The sequence below is a fragment of the Myxocyprinus asiaticus genome, chromosome 32 (assembly GCF_019703515.2).
Source record: "Myxocyprinus asiaticus isolate MX2 ecotype Aquarium Trade chromosome 32, UBuf_Myxa_2, whole genome shotgun sequence".
NCBI lineage: Eukaryota > Metazoa > Chordata > Actinopteri > Cypriniformes > Catostomidae > Myxocyprinus > Myxocyprinus asiaticus.
The window spans coordinates 13516801-13542126 of record NC_059375.1 but is presented as its reverse complement, the minus strand read 5'-3'; the positions used below and the strand labels follow the sequence as shown (position 1 = coordinate 13542126).

The 25326-nt window shown below is 36.3% G+C and overlaps 1 protein-coding gene across 3 annotated transcripts in view; it reads right to left on the bottom strand.

Annotated features, from left to right (window-relative positions):
* Positions 1-25326, bottom strand: part of LOC127422778 (serine/threonine-protein kinase WNK4-like) — an 82270-nt gene that overhangs the window by 26560 nt on the left and 30384 nt on the right. For all 3 annotated transcript variants that reach the window (XM_051666532.1, XM_051666533.1, XM_051666534.1), the window contains 9 exons: positions 15012-15184; positions 14702-14922; positions 14210-14367; positions 11920-12008; positions 10565-10784; positions 6788-7157; positions 4017-4183; positions 3731-3804; positions 331-466 (listed from right to left, as the gene is read on the bottom strand). In XM_051666532.1, the coding sequence (XP_051522492.1) occupies positions 331-466; positions 3731-3804; positions 4017-4183; positions 6788-7157; positions 10565-10784; positions 11920-12008; positions 14210-14367; positions 14702-14922; positions 15012-15184 (1608 nt within the window). The remainder of the gene's footprint in view (positions 1-330; positions 467-3730; positions 3805-4016; positions 4184-6787; positions 7158-10564; positions 10785-11919; positions 12009-14209; positions 14368-14701; positions 14923-15011; positions 15185-25326) is intronic.

Sequence of the window (25326 nt, the reverse complement as noted above, 5' to 3'; positions counted from 1 at the left end):
CTTTTTGACTCTGTATTAATTGTTTATGTCTCAGGCTCTTTGAAAGCAACTCAATGTGAGGCCAAAGCATTCCACATCATACAAATCATTGAGGACACACTGTACCCACACAGAGAAAGATTACACATGGACAAATGCAAGACATCTTGAATTCACATGAAATATAATTTCTGCGGCAAGCTATTGCTATTGGCACTCTTTACACAATATATAGATCTCTGTCTTTATCTGATGGCTATAATTGAGAAATATTTATATGGATGACTGTACTGTAGAAATGAATGTATAAGATGTATATGTGGACCAGATGATATGTTGAATTACACTCACCCTTGTAATGTGTAGGCGGGACCGAGCTCTCCTCCTAAACAGTTTCCCTGCTGTTCGTTTGGCAGCTGATTTACTCCCTCTCTCTGATTGGCCCTCGTAGCCATCGCTCAAGCCTGATGTCACATCTGAAGCATAGCTGTGAAGAAGATCGTAATCAGCATAAATATATGACAGATTACAGACAAACATTTATATTTTGCATTATATGCTGTTGCAAAGAAATGTGTGCACATGCATGAAACATGATGCTTGCTAAACATGCTTGCTAAAGATTTGAATTGAACCCTTAGTATTAAACTTTGGTGTATAAGTCATCCTGCACTCTTTGAGTTGGGCTAGTATGCAACCACCCAAAACACCCTAGCAACTACATAACAATGCACCAAAAACCAAGAACAACTTAGTAACCATTGCACTCTAGCATTGTGGTGGCAAGTTTTGCACGGACAAGCACCCAAGCACCAAATATCAATTTTTGGTGGCTAACTGTCAAATTCAGTGTGACAAATTGCAGACTGCACAAGCCAGTTTTTAAAAAATCATGTAAGTAAATAGGTATTTGGAAGACTTACAATAATGCTAAACAAACACTTTAAACCCAATAAAAATTATTCAATTAGCACAAAGTAAAGTGAACCACTGAGGAATTTCCCTCTCTCATCATCTCAATACCATTAATTGTTTAATTCCAGGTTTCTATAAGGGAGCACGGTGCATTTAATGAGTATTCTGTTCCCTCTTATTGAGCTTTGCAAAATTTGAAGTAAACACACTTTTTCTATGTACGTCTTCAAGTTGTTGTCCTTTAACCTCACAGTTTGCAATTATGTTAGTTGTGCGTAGCATTAAGAAGGACTGCCGGACAGTAAAACTTCCATTTCATCCACTTCAACAACAAGCCACTGTTTTCTGGAAACCTAATACCGTATAACGCCAAAAGCAAAAGGAACTAGACAAGCGTAGTATTTGAATTGGCTTTATCTTTGCTTTCCAAGCACTGTTTGAAGCTGTTTGACTTTGGAGCCCGTAGGGACACAGAGTCCATTCTGAGCTTGTTTCTGTAAGCTAATTGTGTCTCCTCAGGTGTTTTACCACACTAGCCTGTATTTTATCCAAACACTGGGCTTCTTACAAGGCTCACAAACATTTATAGCCAGCCTGCTTCTTGGCAGGATCAGGCTCTTTTGAAAGATCTCTGCCTGTTGTGGAATGTGTAGTTCTTATGAGTGGAAAACTGTGTTGTAATGGCAGGCGTCCAAAAATTTTTTATTGGTGTTTATACTGTATTCTATAGGAGGTGGAGCTTATGCTCTGTTATGACAGACGAGTGGAGAGGATGGGCTCCAGATGACAACATGATCCCCCAGGCTCATAGACACACACACACACACACACACACACTCCTACTGAAAGTAAAGCCATTCATCTCATATATCCCTTATGGGGGAAAACATTCGTCAGTACATCTGGCACTAAAGCTAAACACCAACCACAAAGTCCTCTGTGTTTGTGGATAAACAGAGTCTTATGGATGTCTTTGATACGGCACTGTGTGCAGCACTTTTAATGCAGAAGTACAGTAACTAATGCTTTTTGTAAAATGTCACAATGTAACATAATTACCAGTGATTGGTGTAATCTGAGTACAAAGTATATTGCCTAATCTCTAATGACTTTTTAGTCGAAAAGGTGTAACACATTACATTTTAAATTCTTCTTATCAGATTACAGTTACTGGCTTTCAATTAAGGTGATTCATTTTTAAGTACACTACTTGGATTACACATATTTCTAAAATAATAGAAATATAACAAGAATATAACAAAGTCGTTGTAAGGGAAAAACCAAGTGTATGACTTGTGTGCAACAATGAACAAGGAGTAAATATAAACATTATTTTGAATTTGTTGAGCAGAAAAACAAAAACTTTTCTATGAAACAGCGATCCCAACCGGGGGTACGTAAAAAGCCTTTGGATTTTGGACTTTTTTTTTAACCTATAAAACAAAATGCATGACTTAAAGTAAAAATAATAGGAATAAGGGCTGAATAAAAATATGGATTTGCCGTTTAATCACAGTCTTTATTTGTATGATCTCAGTTTCAATTCTTAAAATCCCAAAATGGATCTCCTAGTATGCAAAGTTAAGAACAGGGATCCTTTCACTGTGTATTGAGAGTAAAAGTTTGGTTTGACTCCTTCGATGCATGTCCAATTACAAGACCCCCGCAATCCATCTGTCATTGATAATGTCTCTATTAATAATGTTTCTGTTTCTGTCTTTACAGTCAGTTGTTATTAAAAACAACAAAAAATATACATTTATTTAAATGATCATTAAGAAGCCATGTGACTCCACTAGTTGTTCATATGCACCACTGTTCTACTGTACATATCAATGTAAATACTTCTATGTAGTGCAAACTATACATGTAAACATAAAACATGTAGACCTAACTATATATATATATATATATATATTTGTTGTTGATGATGAATAAAAGTTGTATCTTTCATCTTCATCTTTTCATTTTGTACATCAGGATATTACAATATTAATGATAATGTTAAATCCTATTTACCCTTTGGTACACAACTTTGGTTTTGTGTCGATAAAAGGGTACTTCAGCCGTACTGATGGTGCTGTGATGGTACTTTCGGCACAAAAAGTTGGGAAACAGTTAATTATGTGATTGCTTTTTGATGAAGTAATCTGTAACAGTAAATTATCTCTAATCAGTAATCTGATTATAATTTTAGAGATGTAATTAGTAATTTGTAGTGGATTTATTTTATTTGAGTAATGTGCCCAACACTGGTAATCAGTTACTTTTATTAGAAATTATTCAGTACTATGATTTGACGTGTAAGGAATTCTCTCATTGTGCAAAGTGACAAAGTAGTGTAAGGGGCAAATTCACTAAACAGTTAAGGCACTTTTCACACACCACTTCCAAAGCAGGCGCTAAATGCACTGAAATAATAGCATTGAGTATTTAAATAAAGTTCCTTTTTATATAAATTAAGCTCATAATAGATTGTGTCTTTTTCACAAAACTGTGCGTTATTTGCCTGACAGAAAAATGTTAGTGTACATTTTCTATTGATCAAGGCAGCAGTAATTCATGGAATAAAGATCAAATGATGGAGAAGAGCATTTAAAAAGTAGAAATTGCAAGGTAAAAGATCTGCATCTTATGTTCATCTAATATATAGTAGATCTGTATCTAATCCAATTTGCTTATGTGTGTGTGATTTCTATGACATAAAATATTCTGTTATAGAGAAATACATGCATATCCACACTGCCATGGTATTCCACCTTTTGTCCCATATCTGGGAGGTAGAAAGGTACCGTATCCTAAGAAAAGCTAAAGGATAAAGCAAGCAGGTCTTTACCTGTCCACTGGCGAGGAGAAAGGGCTAGGCGGTCCGGACACCCCTGTCTCAGTTTTAGTAGAGACAGCAATACTCTGAGGGGAGATTAAGAAATAGCTACAGTATATGGAGTACTGAAAAACCAACATCAAAGGTGGCCATGACAATGAAAGATGTTTCAAGTTCATTATGACTTGAGGCTAACACATCCCGCAACAGTAAATTACTTAAATTGGGTTTTTATGGTCCTCCTACTTCTACAGGACCTTGTCATTAAGTGAGGCCATCTTTGTAATTAGAAACTTACTGAGCGAAAACGGAGAGCTGGGACTGGTGAGGTGCAAATGGGCGTGGTCTCTGTGGGTGTGGCCTGTGGGGTGCAGAGGATTGGAGAGTTGCTGACGTTGCCATTTGAAACCTCAGTGGTATCCTGTAAACCTGAAGGGCTAAGACATTCATCAGTCTCACAGTCAGCTGGGGAAATACAGAGAAAGAGAGAAAAAGATAGTCCATTAATACATACAGTATGCATATGCAACCACCACTTTTCACAATCCAATCAATTCCTGATGGATAAAATAAAGTTGCACTCTTTCTTCTCATTAAATCCTGTTTCACTTGGAAATACACAACATTACCAAGGTAAATTAGTTAGTTAGGAATGATGTTTCATGCTGACTTTATGCATTCATAAATAGCATCAATGTCACATAGGCTGATTTAGAACAAAGGCCAAGGGTTCCTCAAATTCACAGATCTAAACAGGATTAAATTGGGTTAAAAGCTTAAAATAGATACTATGCTCTTTGGTTCACAAGCACAGTCCACTGCCAGTTAAAAACTCAAATTCAGCAGAAGGACTCTCTCTTTTTCTTGAAACCAAACACAATGTTAACACATCAACAGACAGAAGAAAAACACATTATGTAAGAATATTAGAGGTAATAATTCAATAAATCTGCTGCTTTATACACACTCTGTGCTCTTCTATAGTCTCTCCTCCAAAAGTATGTCAAGCTACATAACTTGGTACCTGTAACCAACTCACCCCTTCACCCCCGATAAGCATACACACACACTGGCTATTAAAAATAGTTTATTTGTGGACATCAGTGGACTGTGCCATGCTGTTTTGAGTGTCAAGAGAGCTGCTGGACTTAACACTCCATGAAAGACACATTGAGGAAAATTTAGGGCACTGCACAATGTAGTTTATGTGAAACTGGACCGTCTTGAACCTGTGCAGTGGAGTGACCCTGATGGCCATATCCATTACATCACACTTAATAAAGTCAGAGAGTAGGATGTGACTAATGTGCAGTTGAAGATTTCGTTTTGAAGTTGTATATCTGTTGTTGACAGGTCTCTAAATTGGTGGTACACTGAAATGGATTTTTCAATGGCCGATACGGATCCCTGAAATAACTAAGGAACAAGATGCTCAGTATAATGCTAATATGATATAGGCTATACAATTTAATTATGGCATGTACACATACAGTATATGCTGAAATATAATGGCCCAGGGTGGCCAAAAAAAACCAGGGCCACTATGTTTGATTGCTCATATCTTAAAAATGCATAAAGGCGTTTGCACGATTTTTGGCATACTTCTACGACTTTTTGTAAACAACAAAATGACGTCACTGTGAGCAACAACTATCTATAAAAAAGTGACGTCATTTTGTTGTTTATAAAAAGTCATAGAAGTATGCCAAAAAACGTACAAATGCCTTTATGCATTTTTAAGATTTGTGCAATACAATATAGTGGCCCTGTTTTTTTTCAATATAGTGGTCACTGTATGCTCAAAACTCACAAAAAAATATTACAAAACAGAAATTGAGCATTATTCATTGATTAAGCTGTAGGTAGATTTTAGAACTGACACAAGGAACAGCTAACAATGTGTCCTAACCAGACACAATTCAATAAAGCGACAAAGTATAAAATGTATCTCTTATAAATCTGTAGTTTTATGGTTTTAACCAGTTTGCTATTTGCTTGGTTTCCATAGAGTGCAACATAGAGTGCCCACCCACTTTTTCAGCCATCTTGGTTATGCAAGTCATTTCTCATTTGCAAAGACGGAGGTACAAGACTGTGTACTTAATGTCTTTCATGAGGGAATGAACCACAATCCCATGAAGCATTGCGAATGAATTAATCAAATAAAAAACAATTTATTTAAAGTTGTTGATTATAATTACAGAAACAATACATTTTAAGTTTGTGGCAAAATATTCAGGAGACTGACTTGATTATGTCATTTGCAGTGCGTCATGGAAGTAGGTGGTCAATGCAGAGCTCTTTTGGTGTGCTTTGTCTGCCGCATTCTCTGATTGGTGGATCTTCCTCTGGTGGATCATAGGTGGTGTAGTTCTTGACTAGAAATTTCGTTATTAAACATGATTTTTTAAAAATGAAGTTGAAATAATGCGCACTGATGGCTACAACAGAAGCATTTACCATTGATTAGCTCATGGTCAGAAGCGCAAAAAACAAAAAAACAAAAAAACGCGCAGGGGTGCTATATTATAATCCCCCACCCAAGGAAGGCAAAAACATTCAATAGAGACCCCCTGGAAGGTGAAAGGATATCGCATACATCCTAGAAAATCGGTAGTTGTGCCCCTGCTCAGGGTAGGTCTGTCTTTAAAGGTTTATAAGTTAGCATTAAAAGCCAGTTTGCCTATGAAGAAAATGATTGGGATTTTTACTTCCGGATTCCAGGCTGGATGGTTCTGCCCACCATGGAATCTTATTGGTTCAAAAACCCACTCTGCATAACTGTATATTAAACATTAAATATGTTCTGATTGGTTGTTATTTTGCAGCATGGTGCAGCATTTTCACTTTCAGTGCTGACAAATTGCTTTTCACTGGAAACTTATTATGTCATGTCTGGTTAGGACATGATGTTCTGCTTCTGTTAATTGCCCGAGGTGGCACAGATACTGGCTAATATTAATAATCTCAAAAAGACCAAATATTGGCAGATTTTTTGGCCTGGCCAGTGCTCTATATTTCAACAATTGCATTATTGTAAACATGAAGAAATGAAGGTGTGGTGCTTACAGGTTGTTGAGGAGCAGGTTGTATGGCAGATGTGAAAGTGCTGATCGGCCTCTGGTTCCTCTGACTCTGGTGGGAAGCTCCCGTTAATCCCGGAATCCATTGAGCCAATGACAGGAGAGCACATGGGTTTAGGCGTTAGAGGAGTGGGTGGGATCTGCACAGGAGAAGGGGCGGGGTTCTCCAGCATTTGACCAATGGTTTTGGGCGAGGGTGGCTCAGGCTCTTCCTCAATAGTTTCCTCTTTCTTCTTCTGTTGTTCCTCTGCCAGCCGCCGATGCTTTTCACGTTGGCGCTTGATTGCCGTCACGCGATCTCGCATTGCCTTGGCAACAAGTTTGAAGTCAGCCTCACAAACAAATCCGAGAATCACCTGGGATAGACACAAGTTTGATAAACTTTAAAAATTGACAATCTTTTTAAAATCTCAATTGTTTCTCCTAGAAATCAATGAGATTAAATGGTGAGCAAATGGAGACTTCTGTCTCAAATCATAAGTCTCATGATTTCTCTCCCAAAAAAAGGACTGGAACTATTTTTCACTAGATATAGAATGAGAGTAAGGTGAGCACATACAATCAGTGAAATCTAATACATCTTCAAACAAACTGAATACATGCACAAGCATGCACAGGTATCTGTGCTTTCTGTCCTAAAATATTGACACAGACCTGTGGAATCTACGTGTGAGTTGGGCGTACAGATATGCAAGCTACTATAAGTGTCTTGCCATGGATTCCATGAATTCTACCATTCCTTGGCAATCCAAAGCTAAGCATATTGACCTAAATCTTGTCTGCACTTGGCATGGTATGTTTATAAACATGGCTTTGGGATGGAGATCTCAATATCCATTCACTCAATGTTGGAACAGCGTGTTTCCATTGAAACAATGCAGGCCAATGTTGCCTGAAGTCTCTATCACCACATCAGCTAGTCAAATTTCGTGATAACCCCCTGTCGATGTGACTTGACAATAAATTTCTTCTTGATGAAAAGCAGACACGTTGAGAGATAAAAGGGAGATTGTAAAGGTCTGGCCTAATAAAAGAGGACTTCGGTTTGGTCTGAAGGACAAGAGAAGGTGTCCAGTTTCATAACACAGTCCTGAATCCATTCTATCACTGGTCATGTTACCCTCTTCCTCCTTTGGCCCCAAGCTCACATTTCCAACCTGATGATTAAAAAGTTATGCCCTTGACACGGTTATGCCACACAGCCTACTGCCTGTTTCACATCAGGGTTAAAGAGGCTTTGTCTTTAAGTTGAAGTGAATGGCGGTGGGCATGTCCCACTATGTAAAGAAAAGTCCTATTGAACCTGCCAATCAATAAATACTCTGGTGTGCTTAGAACATTGAGTTCTGTTCTAGGCAAGTTAGGAGTTCAACGGTGTCCCTACATTATTAACACAGGAAGAGTAAGTAATCTACACCGAGCGAGGACAGATTGTTTGAAATTACCGACTCTGTCAAGGTCACAAAGGAAAGCTTTGGAAAGTCATGAGAGTAAAAAGACACTCAAGATAAAACAAGTTGGGTGAATCTCACAAAACCTGCCAAGAACATGTCCAGGGCAAAGAAAATTAAGCCTATTTTAGGACCATTAAGATTTTTTCATCGTCACATTATTTTCTTTATGAATGCGGACATTTCACCCAATTCACTTTCCCATAATGCAAAAGCTGATAAAGTGAAAAAAAAAAAATCGAATGCAACAGCTCATAAAGTGAAAAAAACCCCAATATATTATTTAAATTCTAATCATTATCACGTTAGTAAATGTACTGCTGTTAATTTGTGCTAATTTAAATTAAAATTCCCAGTAATAAGAATCACCTTTGAGAAAAATGCTTACAAAATGTCATAACGGTTATGAGAATCTATGGGGGAAATGTACTTATTTGTCAGGAAAATAATGTCACAATGCAAAAAAATCTTAATCTTAATAAGACTTCAAAATGAGACCTTCAACCAGTTAGAGGTATTTTGGCAGCCTTTTAGTCTTGCATTCTGGTCTCGTAACACTTAGGTGGCAGGACAGGGAACTGAAGAGGTATTCAGATCCCCTATAACAATGTTCTTAGGCAAGACACTTACAGTAATTTACAATACTCCAGGGGGACTGTTACTGTTATAAGTGTATTGTAAATAGCTTTGCAATAAAATAAAACAAAAAAAGCACCTGTTAAAGGGGTCATGACATGAGGAAACAAATTTTCCCTGATCTTTTGATGTATAAAATGTCATTGTACTATAAAAACATACCGTAAGTTTCAGAACTCAAAACTTACTCCTCACTGCAAAAAGAGCATTTGTTGAAACCAAGCTGCCAAAACGACTCATTCTCTACTTCCTCCACATTGTGATGTCACACTGTGGTAGACATTTGCATCTGACTGCCTCTGTAACAACACATCAATGCCTACTTTACCTTATCACTTACATAGCCCCACCCAGTAGTGGTGAGCAGTGATATGGCAAGGAAAAGAGCAGGTCAGTCATAGAGCCAATAATAACAGTGGGCTTGTACTGTCAACTCTTAAAGGAGAAGCAGCACCAAAACCGAGTGTTTCTGACAGAGGGTTAGAATGAGGGTCGAGGGACCTCAAGGTACAAATTAAAATAATAAAAAAGGCTCATGACCCCTTTAAATTAAAAGTAACCAAATTAAAAGTAATTGAGTCATTCCAACTATGCATTACTTTTTCATGTCCCCATCATATAGTTCTTAATAAATTGGATAAAATATTAAACTCACTATTTTTAGGTCTATTTCAAAATATCAAAATTAACTTCAAGGTTAGACACTCTTACTGACCAATAGCTAACTTTAGCTTATTTAAAGGTGCACTCAGTAATTTTTCTGAAGTATGTCGGTGTATGGCTTACACTGACACCTAGTGGCCTGGATGCTGCATCATTCAAATACAGTAGTTTTCTGTTACCAATACCATTGTAGAAATTCCCTATGCACAGTAGGCCAGGATCAATTTAATCCATGAATGAAAATGTCCAATAACAGGGCAGTTACTGAGATTAATCGAGTAGTATTCAGCTGGTCATGTAATGCTAACATGGCTGCCCCCTTGAGGCAACCCTTCTCCATGTAAAATAAAAGAGCTTTTATAAGGTTACTGATATGACTGAACTCTTAATCTCACATGAGTGTCCATGATTTTAAACATATGTTTCAAAATTACTATTCAAGTTTTTCTTTATTACTGAGTGCACCTTTAATTATATGTATGTACTTAATTGTAGCTCTTTATCCGAGCATATTTCTGAAAGTTGGGTATACCCTTTTATAGAAATACTTCCTTAAATTACAACAAAAGCATATTCATTTTAACAGGAATACCCAATTCATACTGTTTGTAGTTCCCATGACTATCAAAGGTCCTTTACAGTTCTCTGCCGAATGCTCAATCCACACATTTACGTATATCTCTTTGTAGATAGATAAACTTTGTTGACCCCTGAGGGGATTTCTGTGCTTAGTGTTCAAAGCGACGGTCAACAACTGATTCAGAGTAGTTGAGAAATATAACCGCATCCTTGGAGATAAACTCCCTCAAAGAAACACAAATTAAAAGATCACAGGTTATTGCACTTTGGGTGTGACACCATACAAACAGGATTCTGTGAGCCATGGGATCCCTATATTATGATATTGTGCTAGTAACAGCTCTGGAATTTTGCTTGAGGCACAGCTCTGCAGAACGTCAGTAACTGAAATACACGATTGACTTTGCAGGTGTGTGACCATCACTTAAGCTCACCATCTCTTGTGCCACCTCCTCTGGTACGTCTTTGTAAAGCTCGAACAGGAACTCAATGGCGTTATTGTCCTTATACTTTCCGTGGAGCTTCTTGGTGTCATCCATGCGGAGCCAGAGCTTAAGGCTGGATTTTACCATATCATCTTCCTCAGCCAATTCAACATGAACACCATTGTGCTCTTGGAAGAATGTGTGCTCCAGCAGGTCTTGAATGGTGTACCTAGCCAATTAGATTAATATAAGTCACACAAACTGAATAGACTATATTAAACCCTATTTGTTAAGATATAAATTATCAATTATCTATACATATTATTATAGCTGTATTGTTAAAAATAAAGGGAAAATAAAGGCTTTTGCTCACTGCACCCATTTTAAAGTAAAAATGTAAAATGATTTAAGCATAATAATAATTAGATTATTATATATAATTTTTTACAGGGCTCCCACACTTTCTAAACTACAGTATGAATTTCCATGACCATACTAGTCATTTGTGATTCCTGGGTAAGGAAAAATAAAAATTCAGATTGATTTGCTAATGAACCAGATTGGTTCAGACCAGTTTGTCAGTCAGTTCAACCGAATCATTCAGAAGAACAATTAATAAGAATGACCAACACACATATCAGACTATGGCGTGAGCAAGTTTTACTCTTCCCAAGAGTAAAATTTAGCCAATTAAATATTTCAGAGCAGAACATATCCATAAAATTGTGTATTCACTATTTTTTGTGTATCCATGACTTTATGACTTGTAACCCTTTACAATAAGGTTCCAATTGTTAATATTAGTTAACAACTTAAGTTAACATAAACTAATAATGACCAACACTTTTACAGCATTTATTTATCTTAGTTAATGTTAATTTCAGCACACAGTTATGAATTTTTAAAACTGAAAGTTGTATATGTTAACATTAGTTAATGCACTATGAACTTACATGAACTAACAATGAACAAATGTATTTTTATTAACTAACATTAACAAAGATTAATAAATGCTGTAAAAAATATATATTGTTCATTGTTAGTTCATGATACATAATGCATTAACTCATGTTTATGAATGGAACCTTTTTGTAAAGTGTTACTGATTAATTTTAAGATTTTTTTACATTCCATTACTTTTCCAGGCTTAGAAAACACCATTTTTTAATTCCCTGATATTTCTATTTTCCATGACCACAGGAACCTGGTATTTAAGCATAAAAACAGCAAATAATTAAGCATAATAACAACAGATGAAAATAAAATAAAAATCTTCTGTACCAGATCAGGATCACAGAATGTATTTAAAGTATCACAATCAGTAATAATAGAGAAAATAAGTTAAGCTGGACTAAAAAAGGTACCTTTCATCTTTGTTCATGCGGATGCAGCCTTCAATGATTTCCTTTAACTCGGGAACTTTCACCTTGTAGAAACTGTCTGGCTTTATACCCTGAGAACAGCAAAAATGGAAACAAATGTCAAATGTTGAAGAAAAAATCTATACATCACTCAGTATTCCTCAATAAGTTTCATTAATGCAATTCATGGATGTTATATTCCAATGTAAATTAAATAATTCCCTTCCAGATAATAAAATCATTCCACGTGGAACATTCCACGCCTGTTCTCTGTTATATCTGATATTGTTGCTCTGACTATATTACATGGTTACTGTAAAGCTATAAAAAAATTCAATAATGTGAAGTTAAGCTGTGAATACAAGGATTTCAATGAATAACAGCAAGGGTTGAAGTACAGCAGGACTAGGTCATTCCCCTTGACACTTTTCATGTAGTCTCGTGTAGTGTTTGTGGAGCATGAGTTGCATTAAAAATTGAATTTGGTGAGACAGTGGACTCTTAGATGACTCCCCAACACATTTACACTTGGGTGAGGTGCTTGGCTTTGTTATTAACACTCAGCACCGTTTTCACTGTAGACTCTGATTCGTTCAGTCAAAAACCAGTAATTTAACAAACATTTAAATGAAAACTATTGCCGTCATCCACATATACTGTAGTATGTCTGTGTCAAGTCTAATTATTAGTTTAAAAACATCATAAACCTGTTGGATTTTATATTAATGTATGTGGTATTGCACAACATGCCACAATCCACTGAAAATGGCCTCTTTTTCATTCGTGCATTTATAAGGTCATAGTGAATTTCTATGTCTACAAAACAGCACATACTTATTACACACAATTTGATTGAAACTATTATAGGAGATCATTAATAATCTACATCCCTTCAGCAATAAGGCTCATATAACTAGAAAGCCTCTTCCATTTAAGTTTGTAAAATCCTATCTTCAAAATGTAATTTTGGGTGCAGGACAGGTTTTTATTCAATGTATGAGTTTCAGTTCAAGAAGATCAGTCTGAGACATTATAGGGTCATGCCTAAGGTAAATGTTGATGTAATTTAGAGGTAAAGCTTTCCAGATGCAATAAGGGGTAGCTAAGTGATTATACTGTATTCCTAAACGAGTTGTGTAATTAAAGACAGTTAACATTTCTGTGTACAAATCTGACCTGTGGGGGCCATTCTTAAATTATACAGTGTGGGACATGGTCTTATAAAAACAGGATACAAACAAGTCGAGGGATTTTCCAAACTGTGCCGTAAATTCTATTCAAACCCAAGCCACAAGTCTTAAACCTCTGCTCAAAGACGATTCACAGCAAGCTCTTAAGGAAATGAGAGGAAATGAGGACATGCAGGAAGACATTGAAAGAAATGAATAGAAAGAGGATGTTTACTGCATTTTGCATACTGGGTTAAGGGTCTGAGCTCAGAATTACACTGGGGATTACACTGGGACATCCAGATGGGCATATGACTACTTATGAAAAATATACTCTGCAATGCAATACACAACACATGTGGAAACTTAACTAATATGTTAGGAATTAACCAAAAATATATTGCGCCGCTGATAGCATCGTTTATTTGCACGTACTGTTTGCATTGTTTTAGCACCCGATTTACTAAAGCAATCATGAAAATCAGGTAACGGCATAAGCACAAACAAAAATTTGGTGCTGAACGCAATTTGCACGGCACAATTCCAGATCTGGCGGTCGGTTTTGAGTGCTAGGTTGTGGAGGATGTTGCAGACTTTACTGGGATTGTATAGTATCACTCCACCTGTGCAATCCAGGCTCTTGAATCTGCTCTTTGAAGTGCCAAGAGTGCATTTGACTACATGTCTAGATATATGCCAGGTTATTACACTCTTCTCCATCCTTTGATCATCATTTGATGAATTGCTGCTTCCATGATCAACAGACAAACTCAAAAATCTCTTTTAAACAACATTCTGTTTAACAGTGTGCAGTGATAGTAATTGACGTCAATTGCGCCAGGCAAATAGCACTGAGTTTTGTGAATAAGGCGCAATCCACAATAAATAAAACCTAGTGTACAAAGAAATGATGCGTGTTTGCTCTAAAAAGAATAGCAATGTCTTTTAAATATGGTGCAGTGTTATTTAAACGTACTGTATTTAGTGACTGGTTAAAGTAGAATGCAGGTGTTTAGTGCATAAGACGCAGGTTTGAGCGAGGAGACACAATGTGCAAAAGTGGTTTTTACTGAATGTTTAGTGCACAGAATGATTAAGCCGAAAAAGGAACTATTTCAACTCACACTGGTAACTTTGCGGTAGATCTGGGCTGCGTTTTGGCACTCAGAGTATGGGTACTCGGATGTGGTCATCTCCAAGATGCACATCCCAAATGCATAGACATCCACCGCCTCGTCGTACTTCTCCTCATACATTTCTGGAGCCATAAACTCTGGCGTTCCTGTTAAACACAGAGGGATTTTGCTTTAGATAACACTACAAGACAAGTATTACAGTAACACGGTAATACTATGGTTTTCTTTGAAGTACTAATGAGTACCTTTCCAATAGCATTGTATATGATTATGGTAATCATTCAATACCATGGTATGTACCAAAGTACTATGGTATTACCATCACAGTACCATAGTACCACCACAAAACTTTTTGGAAAGGCCCCATTGGTTAAAGATAACTTTTCAAAAAGCGATTTAAAGTAATACTGACATTTAATATTTAGGTCAAAAATATAATACTTGCGTTGATAATATTTTCTGTGGATTGTACTGGCTTACCTATAACACTCTTTGCAAAACTTGCTCTTTTAAGTGTAGCCAATCCAAGGTCTCCGATCTTCACACTTCCTGTAGGCCCCGTGATGAAGATATTGTCGCACTTCAAGTCCCTATGGATGATAGGAGGGGTTCGTGTGTGCAGGAAGTGAAGTCCTTTCAGGATCTGACGACTCCACCTCTGGAGAAGTTTTGGTTTCATCTCCTTAAAACGCTTTAAATACCTATGATGTGTCAAGAAACATAAATGTTTAAGATAATTTTCCCCTTAGCAAAAAAAGAAAAAGGATGCTTAAATGATGGACAAGCTCACGTTTTGAGTGTGCCAGAGGTCATGAGCTCAGTGACCAGCAGGATACATTTGTGACCTTTCACAGTGGACTTCCAGGAGTCATAAAAGCGCACAATGTTTGGGTGCTGAAGACCCTTTAGCATTTCAACCTCCTCGCTGAAGCGCTGCCGCTCCACTTTGGTCAGTTTGCGAGTCTGAAAGGGAAAAAAACAATTTAACCCTTTAAGCTCTGAAGGTGTTTCAGTGGCATACCCACAATTAAAGGCTTATAATTCTACAAAAAAAAAAAAGTGTTTGGTATCATTTTAAAGTAAACTTTAAAAAACATTATGATATAGATTATGATAAATTATCAGACTCTCAGCCTTTTTTTTCTGATTTGACATTATATATATCAGGGTGTAAATAAGGTAGCTTTGAATTGCAAACTGCTTTGGTTTTGTTCCCAGCTATGTTAACTGTAAATGAGTACAATTACGACAAAGCAATCAAAAGTTATTGCATTACAAAAATATTTTTTCCTAGTGTCCAAAAACGTCTCCAAGTGTCCAAAAGACTCTCCAAACAAATAAAACATGATAATTGTACATAAGAACTAATTACACTTGCAAACACAACAATGACTAAAGGTATGCTCTCTCTCCAAAGCATGCAGGTATGAGTAATGAGATCTCATTCAGTTCCATTCTGTGCCATTTGAGCCATCATTGAATCTGTGTCATGTACTTGGCGCCATCTCCCGGTGGCCATATGTAATTAGAGTGAACGATCCTCTCTGCCCATATTTGGATGACTTCCACCTCTGGTTGCAGCGATCTTAATCCTGCTACCATTGGTTTGGCATTTCATGACGCTGGACAACATACTACATAATTTCCAATAAAGTCATCTGATCAAGGAAAGCTAACGTGTTTTTAGCCAGATAAAAATGATATATTTCTGCTCTTGTGCAGTTCGTGCAAAGATAAATCCTACAATTCAATCTTAAATGAGCTGGATGAATGAGGTTTACACTTTTTGGGGAAATCAACCTACTAGTGGCTTACTTACAGTTTTCTCTGCATTTTATGCTGGGATAGGAAGAAATATCAAAAAAATTACACACTTCAGCTTTAAACTTATAAGTGTTGAAAATTATCATGATGTACATCCTCCTTCAATAAGCATAATTCATTACTTATTCTGCGAGATAATAGGCTGTAACCATTAAAACAGATACAAACTGCAAGACTGCTGTAACCACAAGGACTTCACCATTTATCCAAGACACTGTTACATAATCAAATTCTACTTTCTGGCACATAATTGCAGCATATTTTCAAAAACCTTTAGCAATTGGGCTAAAGACAAGCTATTACTTGGTAACAAGGCCATTTCTGTCCTCCAGTGGGTATGAAAAGCTTGATTTAGCTGGCCAGGGCCTCACAGCCATGTAAGGTGGGTGGAAAACTCCTCAGAGACACCAATGCAAGCACCATGAATCCTACATTCAATGAGTTCTGGGAAAAGTAGTGTGTGTTTATGTCTCAAGTGACCACACTCTAGTGATGAAAACATAAGGGGAAGAGACAGAGGGTCTGAAGGAGAATGGGGTCTACATTTAAATTAATAATGCCAGTGATTCACTAAAGGACCCACAACAAGAATCTGAGATTTGCAGTTTTTCTTTAACATTGATTGCACCCTAATTAGTAAAACTAACTCAATATTACTTAATTGGCCTTTAGATAAGCAAAAACAAAGGGGAATTTTTTTTTTTCAGATGGACATTGTAGCTATGTTTCATTTAAGTATCTACCAGTAGGTGCTCCTGTAGCTCAACTGGCAGAGCATGGCGTTAGCAATAGTGCCTGACCGATATATCGGTATCGCGTATATTTTACCAATATGAAAACTTTTTTTCAGAACATATAATGCATAAAACAATGCTTTAGAATTGGTGCCATAGCGTAGTTTGTCCAGCAGAGCGTGCTCCGACTCTGACTGTGGTTCTGCAGACAGGGCGGAGTTAAATGGTGCGGATTTGAGCGGTCTCTTGTCCTTAAATTGCTAACTAGTTTGTGAAATACATACTGGAAAGTTAATAAAAAATGACCCCATCATTTTATTTAACTAATATAACGTTAACCCTGTCCCTGACAACCATGTCACTCCTGTTTATCACATCTGTTTGCTGTTAGCCAGCAATAGTTTGTCAGTGCAGTCTTTAATGTAATGTAATGTAGTCAGTTCATGGTCCGGTGAAAGACGGGACCTGACTCACCTGAGGCGGCTATCCTGTGCTTGAAAAAGCCCGCTCAGTGGAAAAATAACATCCAAGCATGCACAGATGTAAAGAAGACTCAAATGTGAAAACATCCTTAGAGACTTTCAAACATTTGGAAAGCCGATTCCTGCACCACCGAAGTGATTTCATAACTACTTTGCCGAGTTTTCTTGTCTAGCGAGAGGACATTTTCCTGCGTGCGCCGTGAGAGAGAAGGAAGAAGCACGCGCAGCCTGAGGTGAAATTAAACTCTGTATCTGCTCCAGATATCCTTTTTTAAATAATATTTGTATTATTAATTCTATTTAAAATATGTAACATTAATATGACAGTAATTTAAGTGCAGTCTAAATATAAAGCCAAACGTAAATGTGTAAAAAATTTTATCAGTTTAATGGGGGGAAATATTAACCGACTAGTAATTCCAGTGTCGACTAGCAGCATCAGAACCGTTTAGTTGACTAATCTCGCACATCCCTAGTATTCACCAAACTGTTTTGTTCAGGATTCACAGTTTGGTACCCTCTTCAACCGAACAATTCCAGTCGTTGCATTTACAAAATGTAATATTTAAAAGTAAGGTTTTCCAGACATTAAAATAGGATGCATAATAAAAGTAGATTTAATAAATAGTATATTCGCCCTGTGTAAATAATAATATATAGGAACTGTATCTAAAATAAATGAGGGGTGATAAATACTAATACAACAGGATGGAAAAATAGACATTAATTCATTTTAATCCTATATATTATATTTTGAATGTGCTTAAACTTGACACCGGGCGACACACCCTAAAAACGGCACCGTTAGATCGGTTTCATGCTGAAGTACGTTTTTTTCTCTCTCGTAAATGTAAATGAGTGTAAATGCCAACATCATCATATATGTCGAAAGGACTGAAGCCTGTCAACCAAAACATGAGCTCATTGATGTCATTAAATGACATAAAAATGCCTTTTTTATTCCATCAGTTACTCCTGGTCAGAGGCTGCCGTATATATTTAGTTTATACGTAAGGTTACGTCCTACATAAATGTAATGGTGCAACGCTCAAATATTTATTAGCGCGTAAATTGTGACTTAGTGCCCATTTACGCCACAACTAGGCTAATTTGTAACGTACGTATAGCTGGTGCAACCGGCCCCTGATGTTTATTTAGCTATTTATTTTATTTTAATTTATTCTTTATTTAAATGGTCAGCATTTGACTGATACTATACAGTAATACTGATGTTTATTTAGCTGTTTATTTTATTTTTAATTTATTATTTATTTTAATGGTCAGCCATTGACTGATACTAAACAGTACTGATGTTTATTCAGCTATTTATTTTATTTTTATTTATTCTTTATTTTAACGGTCAGCATTTGACTGATACTAAACAGTAATACTGATGTTTATTTAGCTATTTATTGTATTTTTATTTATTCTTTATTTTCTCAGTGTTCATTTCTAGAATTTGTTAACAATGTATTATAATAATGTCAAATGTTCTTTGATAAAAATATTTGTTTAAGAAAGCAGCCTTCTGAGTACCTTTGCATAGTCATATCAGTGCAAAATCGGTGCACAATCCACATAGAAAAGGTCTGTTTTCATTCCAGCTCAAAAATTAACTATATTGGTCACCGTATCTGTAATTGGTGAATTTTCCCTCTCTAAAATCAGTATCGGTCTAAAAAAACCCATATCGGTCAGGCTCTAGTTAGCAATGCCAAGATCATGGGTTCGATTCCCAGTGAACTGATAAAATGTATACGTTGAATGCACTGTAAGTCGTTTTGGATAAAATTGTCTGTCAAATACATAAATGCAAAGTATCAACTTTGTCTCAGATGTTTCTCTTAAAATACCATAGGGGAAATAAAAATAGAGCAATAAACTATTGTTGACATACAATAAGTGCTATAAAACTAATGAAAATGTTCGGCCCTTAGTATGATCACTCACGCAATGTCTCTGTCTACAGTGAGGTTCTGTCCCCTGACCAAAAACACTGTATACACACATTTTTACACATGATACATATACAGTGTACAGACCACTAATCTATTTAGTGACTCAAAACACCACTTCTGCATTTCCAGTCAACGTGGGATTGCCTTTTCCAACTCCGACATGAAAAGCATGAGTACAATCAACAGGAGCTACTGTCTACGTAACCTGCCTTATTATATAAGTTATGCCACCAAGACATGTTCATATAAACAGGAACGTTTTAACCCCAGTTAAACTCAAATACATTCTACAGTATAACTCTTAAAAATTATATATGTGTATTAAAAATAAACAGATGGAGGCGCAAAAGTAGGGGGTGTGGGTTGGGTCTAATCACCAGCCTGACTATATGTAGTGTATTTGGAAACCCATTTAGGTAACCAGAAACTCTTTCCAAGATGCAAATATCATAAACACATGCATCTGACTTTCCAGTGCCTTCTAAAAGTAGAGATGTTTTCCTAGTTAGTCTGTCTCTACCCTAAGTATGCAACCCTGAAGCAGGAATTTTCCATTCAAATATTGTCTTTAACAAGCTGTAAGCAGAGTTCACCACCAGTACATACAGTGACCACTACATTGCAAGCACTATACAAACAATCCTGACATTACGTTAAATAAATTATGCTAAAACAAGTTATATAACAGACAGTTCAGACTATGAATTTTGATTGGATGAGCCAGCAAGAACAACTTTAAATGACGTTCAAAGGAGGGATGTCATAAAATATCGATATATTGATTATTGATCAGCACGTTATTTTATTGATATATTTTTGAAGCATGGATATATTAAAATTAGCTGACATTAAATTAGAAGCCTAATTTGCGTGCTTTCCAATTCACTCAGTTGGCCCTCTCTTAACAATCTGGTGTAATAGCGTTGGGAGACCACAAGAGGGTGATATAACATTTACTGAAGCTGGTCGCAGGTAGGAAAGTATAGGTATCGCACACACAGGACGAGCTGATGCGGCGCTGCTGATGGCAGTCCAAAGTTATGAAGGTTTTTGTACTTCTTCAAGAATGAACAAAGTGACATTGATGAGGTTAGTGTATGAAACTGGCGTAACTGTGCAAACGGAACGATTAGAAATGGCAATGTTTATTATGCAATTTCTCTGTATGTAGCCTTGAACAGGTCTTTCATTCAAGCTGTCAAACCGCAAAACGACATACTTTTAACTGAAAATACATTGTGCAGGCTATAAGAAAGATATATATAAACAGTGTATCATCCAGTGATGGCTAGAGTAAATAATCTTTATAATTTGATAATGATTTGGGTCGAATTTAATAGAAAACTACTTTTTGATGCCTAGCGTTGTCTGCGTGTACGTACCTTCATAGATAATAATTGTTTCAAATTTAAGATTGCGCCATGTCGTCTGTCAGACGTCAGTGTGCAAACTCCTTTAATTTACCCTGTCGCTCACACTTTACCAAAGTTGTGTTGAGACAATTTTTGAAAAGACAAAGATATTGTGCAACAAGCAGACCTATTTATATCTGAAAAGAATCCCGATATATATCGATAATCATCTGGAAAATCTTCCGATTATCGATGCGTGAAAAAGGCATCGATCCCAAGCCTAGTTCAAAGCCTTTGTAAAATGCAAGTGAACGCACACCTGTCACTTCACACTCTTGACGTGTGAAGTGTCCATGGACTTTTTTAATCAACATCAAGAGTTTAGGTTAACATTTATATGAATATATAATGGGGAAAATATGTCTTGGGTTCACTACTTTTTAAGTTTTTCACCTTTTTGCCTTCACTAGTTAATTTTAAATGGTCCTGTAGTCCTTAAGTACAAATATATTGTCTTTTAATTAAAATGCGGCCATTAAATCTGCATGCATAATCATTATAAAAAAGAATTAGTCAAATGCAGTTTAAAATAGTTTAAGATGGAATATAGCATGTCACACCGCAGGATATGTCAACTTCCCAAAAGCATTTCTTGTCAACAACATATTAATGTGTCATGTTGCTTTGTTGCTTGGCAATCATAAACAGTTAAGGTGATGAACTATATTATTGGCAGAATAATTGTTTATTCTGATTATTATTTTTCAGGTTGTGTATAAGAATATCCCGTATCCATGGTAAAACCAGTGTAACGCCCAGCCTCTCAACTGAACAGCATGTTAATAAAATAAATAAATAGTTATTTATTTCACTACTGAGTGATTAGCTAAGGGGTACAGTTATGAAAGGGTCTAAAAGGGTTAAAATGGGCATCTATTGGATTTGCACTCGCAAATATGGTAAAATTGCTTGATTTAAACATGGTTGGCTTAAACTGGAGCAATCCTGGAGGAGAAATTAAAGTGTGATCATACCGCCCTTAAGAACTGCAGCAGCTTGAGTTGAGGACAGCCTCAGGCAGGTTAAGGTAGTAATTACAAAATGACACATAACAACCTCTACAGGCTTATCTTGATTAATGGAAGAAACCTAAAGGCTTATAAGGCAATCAGCCATATGGTAGTGCTTATGTGTATGTGGGACAAAAGTGAGAGTAAATGGGAATATACACACGTGGGACTACTATTTTGCACATCACAGAAAAGACACAAATGTATTGGATACTAGTGTCAAGACTTTTTGTATGTGTACAGACTGATCTCACAGTGAATTCAGAAATAGTAGGGTTTTTTTAGCTAAACTTGGTCTGTGCTTACCGAATTTAAAGCACTGCCCCCAGTGGCCAAAGAGGGAAGTGTTTTTGAACGTAAGGGCACATGTGAGCTCCAGTTTCCTACCTAAAAAGATTTCTATGCAGAATTTTCAAATTAAAGCACAATGCTCTGATATTGACTTAACAGGGCATGTTTTCTGTGTTCAGACATTCAAAAATGAACGAGTTGAAGAGTATTTTGTCATTCGTTTATTGAATGCATTATTGCCATATGGCAGTAAGTATGCTTGGATGATGGTATCTTATGTCTAGAGTTAATTACAAAGTAATTAGTTACTGTAATCTAATTACTTTTTAGTCATAAAGTAGTGCAAATCATTACATTTTAAATCCTTGTAATCAGATTACAGTTACTGACTTTCAATTAAAGTAATTTAAGTACATTAAAAATATGAATTCATATGTACATCTGTTAGCGTTTCTGAGACAGCTGAAGGGTGTGCGAGAATGAATGAGAAAATATAGACATTCTGAATTTGAGCAAAAACTTTAATAGCAAAAGTGACTTAGAAAGTAACTTAAAAGAAAAATAATTATTAATTTGATTACTTTTAGATGACGTAATCAGTAAAGTAATTTGATGTTAGATTGCACTCATTTTGGGAAGTAGTGTTCAGATCCCTGGGTGAGATATATGGAATCCGCAACCCATTCTTTCTCTTTTCGGAGTTAAACCTGATGGTTCCAGCTGGTCAAAAGATATGTATACTGTGACAGCGCTCACTACACTTTTGGCTTGTCGTATTATCTTGTTAAACTGGAAATTATCCACATTACCTAGCCATACCAGGTGGCTTAAAGAAGTTATGCTTCATTTAAAGCTGGAAAAGATTAAATATTCGCTACGTGGTAACAGAAATAAGTTCCATAAAGTGTAGGCTCCCTTCCTGACTTGTTTTGAAAACTTGTCCAATATGAATTGGGAGGATGGTAGTGACTGAACTGCTTGTTCTTAATCTACTCTTAGATTAATTTTTTATTTATTGATTTATTAATTTATTTTTATAATTTATTTACTTTCTCATGACGAAAACTTTTAGGTATTGGAATTTGTCCTTAATTTTAACCTTCACTTATCAGTCTTATTTTCAATGTACTCTATTTTTGTAACTTTTTCCAAACTTTGTAGACTTGTGGATGCCTGTGGAGGTACAGGGTTGGGGGGAATAAGGGGAAATGTTTGTCTGTTTGCTTGTTAGTGAGTTAAAACTGTTGTTTTTGTGTTCATAACAGAAAACTTCAATAAACAAATCATAAAAAAGATTAATCTTTCTGATTTAAGATTTAAGATTAAAACTACAGTCTTACTGAAGTTAGCCTATTATCAGTAGTCATTATCAATTAACCAATGTTGGCTACATGCTTGAATGTTTAGAAGAAAACATTTACAGAATCACATGTGCGTTCAATCAAAACACACTGCTTGGGGTCGGGAGCAGCACAGGCCAGCCGCTTCACAGCACTCTTTAAATCCACACTGTCCAGAACAACACAGACCAGTTCAAGAATGCCTGTCTCTGTTGAGCTTTCAAACATGCCAAACCATATCCATTAACTCTGAAGACCTCTGAGCCAGTGTGGAATCCAAAGCAACAGTAGAAGAGAAGTTAGAGAGACTATTCTAGGAAAATAGAGTCATTTTGCAAACCTCAAACCCCAAACACTCTTAGCAGAGCATAGTAAATCTTAATGTTATTAGTCATGTTATTAGTCATGACCATGAACTACAGTTTCACATGCTGAATCAGTCTGGATTTGTGTTGGACTGAATTCTGATTCCACATAGTCCACTACAATAGTATAAATTACTACTGTATTTTGGCGATCAAAACAACATCAAGGTGTTTAAGTGTTTCATTTCAACACATAACGTAACACCGTCATTGCGATCAAAATCACAACTTACTATGAAAAAAAAAGAAATAACAGAGTCTGTAAGTTTTGTGATTTGGGTTTAATACACAGGGTTGGGAGATTAGAACAAACCCTCTGAGCAATATCAATATAGTGCTGTCTTGCAAGCACTGAAATTACTGTTGTCAAACAAGTAATAAACACCTCCTTTTTATCATTGTTCAGAAAACAGGTAGCCCTGCCCCAAACTCACGCCATTGATTGAACCAATGTAGTTATGTCCACTCAAATAAACAAATTGCAATTCTGTTTGATTCTATTACTGGTGCAGACATTGCACAGTTTACCTTTTAACTGAATTAACATCAGAGCAGCCAACTCAAACTCAACTTACAGCCAAAAGCTGATATCAGATATATGATGTTGACTACATCAATGCCAACATCAGTGAATGGAATGAAAAGATCAGTGCTTTAACCATAAACACATGCATATTTCATCAGGTTTGTAAACGACACCCAGCACATCATAGACAATGAACACCTCTCTATTCAGTCACCACCACCCAAAGCCCTCAAAGCTTTAAGAAACAAGACACATGTTATGTAAAATTATTTTTTGCCTCAATTAAATTACATAACTAGAGTCATAAGATCATCCATCGAAAATCATATACGGCGCTGTCATTATAAAAGTTTACAGATATGAAAAGCTTTAGGGTACTTGAAACCGCAACTTTGGTTCAACCAGTACAGAAACATAAACAAACTTTCATCATGTATGCAGTCATGGGTGACAGAGAAAACTAGCATCACTGCAGAAGAGTAAACAACATTGGCAAAAGTTGATGCATGTCTGGAGCTTGTTGAAAGAAAATAAACCACTGCCTAACAATACTTACAGTACATTTGCAAAAAGCCATCATACTTAATTTTCCTGGCATTTAAAGCTGGAGCGAATAGTACAAATTTGTTGAGAGGTTTTTCACTCAAGTCAAAAAGAAATGAATAAAATGTTAGGTAAATAGCTAAATAAAGTTAAAATAATGCACTTTGCCCTGTTGGTAAAAAATTGTCACCTATACCCAGACTGGTAGGAATTAACCAAAACCAAACTTGGCACAGACCTTCAGACTCTTCTGAATCAATCAATCAATATATCTATCTATTTCAGACAAGGCTTTGTCAAACAGACATTCAAAGTTTGTCTTGATCAACCTTTCTTTTCTAGTTCACAAGTGCAAGTCAGCAAAATCAATATGTGACATGGAGTCACAATGCATTATGCCATATTAACATCTGATGTCATAATGCTTTTGTTGTAGTGCATTACTCAGAAAGCATTAACCACTGATTATTACACGGCTCTCTGGAATACTCTATTCTGATTGGTCAGTGACGCCATCTAGTGGTCTGATATGTCTGAGTAACAACCGCATGTCTGGAGGTTAAGTTATAATTGGTCTCAGAGTCAGACGGCACGCCCACAGTACACCCACCATCCGTGCA